The sequence below is a fragment of the Scardinius erythrophthalmus genome, assembly GCF_964197995.2.
Source record: "Scardinius erythrophthalmus genome assembly, chromosome: 11".
Taxonomy (NCBI): Eukaryota; Metazoa; Chordata; class Actinopteri; order Cypriniformes; family Leuciscidae; genus Scardinius; species Scardinius erythrophthalmus.
Genome location: NC_138231.1, coordinates 23,408,207 through 23,412,341, shown reverse-complemented (window position 1 = coordinate 23,412,341; position 4,135 = coordinate 23,408,207). Strand labels below are relative to the sequence as shown.

The window sequence follows — 4,135 nt, the reverse complement described above, 5'->3', positions numbered from 1 at the left end:
GGTAGCAGTGCTTATCCATTTAGCCCGGCTTCAGATAAAATGTTTACTTGCTTGCTGCTAAATTTTATTTTATTTTATTTTTTTATTATTTCTTTCAAGGTTCAAGTAGAGTGATCAGGTATACGAAAATCAGATATGAAAGGTAACTGTGATGTAAAGACTTGAAACAACTCTTATCATTTATGGGTTTGATGCAGAATTAGAAACAATCGTGTGGTTTTTTTTTTTAAGTTGTTATGATCAAACCTAATGTTAATGAAACCAAATTGTTTATCAGAGAATGATAAAGAGGAGGAATTGTTGTGGAAAAATGTATCTTTTCTCTGTATTTTATTTTCAATGATTTAGCAAATGAATGCCATGCGCTCTTTGGCTGTATTTTGAGTTTCTTTTATGATGCTGATACAGCTGGAAGGTGTGTGTGAGACTTCAGAGGTGAGAAGACCCCCGGGCTGGGGAGGGTTCAAGGGGGGTCCCTTTTGTTCTTTTGTTTAGTGGGGGCTGTAAGAGATAGCCTTTGAATAGAACACTATAAAGTAGCTGGTCAACCTCTGCTCTGGGTCTCACTCCGCCTGCAGCTGGACTGTGGATGGACTGGGAACATTCTTGCAAGAATAAATATCTTTTAAGGACAATTTGAATCCTGATGTCTCTTATGCCTGATGCTGTTTTGTTAGTTATTTGTTTTTGCCTCAACATGTACATATTCTGGAAATGCATAGAATACAAGATTAAATGTTCTCATCTTGGAGTCGTGGGCCCCTTGGGGATGTTCGTCACATTCATATGACTGTCCTTCGTTTAAACTAATGTTGTGCAGTGTGCATGCTGCCACAATTATTTTGACTAAAATGTCTAGCCTGGTATTTTGAAGATCACGCAGCCTTCTCCACATGCATTTCATCCTCCCGAAGGCCTGCTCGACTGCGACCCTCCCACGGCTGATTTTCACGTTCCTTTGCAGGTCATCATCAGTAAGTGCACCATTTTCACGCTTGGGCGTAATGATGAAGGGATAGTCAGCAGAGATGTATGCTGTATCACCAAGTAGGTAACTTGTACCCATCTTTTGCTGCCATTTTTCAAAAAATGTAGAGGCTCGTAACATTCTTGAGTCATGTACTTTGCCTGGGACACCTGTAAAAATGTCTAGAAAGCGTCCTTGGTCATTCACAATTCCCTGTAGTAAAAGAGAATAGGAGCCTTTCCTATTCATATAATCACCTCCTCTGACAACTGGCCTTTGAATGTGTATGTGGCACCCATCTATGGCCCCAATGATGCCCCTAATGCCACATAAGCAATAAAACACAGCTGAATTGACTTTTTTTTCACAATCGGTGGGCCATGTTATGTACATGTGAGCAAGCGAGCAGGTGACATCCAAAATCTCAAGGACAATATTATGAGCTGCTCCACAGGAAACACTGAACTTGTCAGAAATTTCTCTGAAGGAATTTTGATTACCCATGTACCACAAAAACACAAGGGCTTTCTGAACTACAGGAGGTCGGGCTAGACCTCCAGGCTGCTGATCATCTGAAAGCCCTGATCTTTTCAGCTGATCAACAAAGCAGTTAAACTGCTCTCTAGTGAGGCGCATGTGACTCTGAAAACTGCGGGGATCCTGTCACGGTGTCAGGTTTGTGTTCTCCAGGTGTCCACTAGATGTCCTCCTTCCCCACGGTGTCAGTCACATTTTGAAACTACATTCCCCACGATCCTTGTCTCATCATTGCACTCAGCTGTTCTTTATCACTAATCATTGCACTCAGTCAATTCCCCATTAGCATTGTCATTTCCCTGTGTATATAATCCTGTCTGTTTTAGTATGTGTCACGGAGTCCTTGTATATTCACGCCTCTTCTGAGTTCTGTTATTGCCCGTTGTCTTGTTCCTGTTTATGTTTGATTGCTACCTTGGTTTTGACCCTTGCCTGGACTGTTTCTGAGTAACGGATTACCCTTATAATAAACTTACTTACTGCGATTGGATCTTCACCCTATTTCCTGTGTGTAAGATCGTGACAGAAGGACTCCGTCACACTCAAAGATCCAGCAGTATGTTCAGTAACTTCTCTTTCCCAGCCATCGAGCGGGAGAGGAGAGAGGGTTTTGAGGGAACCTGTCTGGTCATTTTTCGTGGGACCCGGGGAGGTCGCAGAGGAGTGGTTGGTCGAGAAGAAGTCCAACACCACTCTCCACCATGGCCCCCCTTCGACTCTGTGCTGGTGAGGGACGGATTGGAGCCACCGTCTCACCGTCGCAGACGGAGAGGGGGTAAGAGACGCACGTCTGCCGATCCAGAGACTGTTCACGTCACGTCTACCGATCCAGAGACTGTTCACGTCACGGCTGTCGAGCCTGTGTCTCCGGACAAGATGGCCGCCGCAGAGCCTGTGTCCCCTGAGAAGATGGCCGCTGAAACCTTATTAGATTATTTTTCGACGCTGTTCAAGATCCTGGAAATTCCCAGGAATGTTCACGTCACGTCCGCAGAGCCTGTGTCTTCGGACAAGATGGCCACCGCCGAGCTTGTTCACGTCATGTCTGCCGAGCCTGTGTCTTCAGACAAAATGACCACCGCCGAGCCTGTGTCTTCGGACAAGATGGCCGCCGCCGAGCCTGTTCACGTCACGTCTGCCGAGCCTGTGTTTGTCTTCGGACAAGATGGGCGCCGCCGAGCCTGTGTCTTCGGACAAGATGGCCGCCGCCGAGCCTGTGTCTGCGGACAAGATGGCCGCCACAGAGACTGTTCGCGTCACGTCTGCTGAGCCGGTGGTGTCTGTTCCTGAGCCGGTGGTGTCTGTTCCTGGGCCGTTGGTATCTGTTCCTGAGCCGGTGGTGTCTGTTCCTGAGCCGGTGGTGTCTGTTCCTGAGCCGGTGGTGTCTGTTCCTGTTCCTGAGCCGGTGGTGTCTGTTCCTGAGCCGGTGGTGTCTGTTCCAGTGCCTGAGCCGGTGGTGTCTGTTCTAGTTCCTGAGCCGGTGGTGTCTGTTCCAGTGCCTGAGCCGGTGGTGTCTGTTCCAGTGCCTGAGCCGGTGGTCGTCTCCGCCCTGGCCGCCCGAGGGGTCGTCTCCGCCGTGGCCGCCCGAGGGGTCGTCTCCGCCGTGGCCGCCCGAGGGGTCGTCTCCGCCGTGGCCGCCCGAGGGGTCGTCTCCGCCCTGGCCGCCCGAGGGAGAGTCTCCGCCCTGGCCGCCCGAGGGAGAGTCTCCGCCCTGGCCGCCCGATGGACTGTCGTTTCAGTCCTGGCCACCTGCACGACCTGCTCCGCCCTGGCCACTCGAGGGAAAGTCTGCTTCACCCTGGTCGCCCGAGGGACTGTCTCCGCTCTGGCCGCCAGATGAACTGTCACTCCCTGTCCCCGTTTCCCTCCATGGACCTGGCCCCCCATCCCTCCCCCTGATCCTCCACCAGTCCACCTCCCGCCCTGGACTCTTGTTTTGTGTTTTGTGTTTTGTTGTCTTGGAGTGTCTGGTAGCCACTCCGTAGAGGGGGGGTTATGTCACGGTGTCAGGTTTGTGTTCTCCAGGTGTCCACTAGATGTCCTCCTTCCCCACGGTGTCAGTCACATTTTGAAACTACATTCCCCACGATCATTGTCTCATCATTGCACTCAGCTGTTCTTTATCACTAATCATTGCACTCAGTCAATTCCCCATTAGCACTGTCATTTCCCTGTGTATATAACCCTGTCTGTTTTAGTATGTGTCACGGAGTCCTTGTATATTCACGCCTCTTCTGAGTTCTGTTATTGCCCGTTGTCTTGTTCATGTTTATGTTTGATTACTACCTTGGTTTTGACCCTTGCCTGGACTGTTTCTGAGTAACGGATTACCCTTATAATAAACATACTTACTGCGATTGGATCTTCGCCCTATTTCCTGTGTGTGAGATCGTGACAGATCCATGTTCAGGAGGACTTCCCATTGTAAGCCAGTTTTCAGAACTCTGTGGGCTGTCAGTGAGTAGCACTGTAGAATTGCATGTCTGGAACATGACAGAGGGAGAAAAGTGATAGTAAAATATATCACAATACTTACAGGTATTTAGCAGTGACATTGTAAGGCTTTTTCATTTATAACAAAGTAAGTTCTCTGCACAAAATATGATATAGCCTACTTGTAATATAACAATT

The 4,135-nt window shown here is 48.7% G+C and overlaps 1 protein-coding gene across 1 annotated transcript; it reads right to left on the bottom strand.

Annotated features, from left to right (window-relative positions):
• Positions 1–673: 673 nt before the first annotated feature.
• LOC308698707 (putative nuclease HARBI1) lies at positions 674–1,603 on the bottom strand (the record flags this gene model as incomplete). Its single annotated transcript, XM_081378968.1, has 1 exon — positions 674–1,603. The coding sequence occupies one exon, from the start codon at positions 1,601–1,603 to the stop codon at positions 674–676; it is 930 nt and encodes a 309-aa protein (XP_081235094.1).
• Between the last annotated feature and the right edge of the window lie 2,532 nt (positions 1,604–4,135).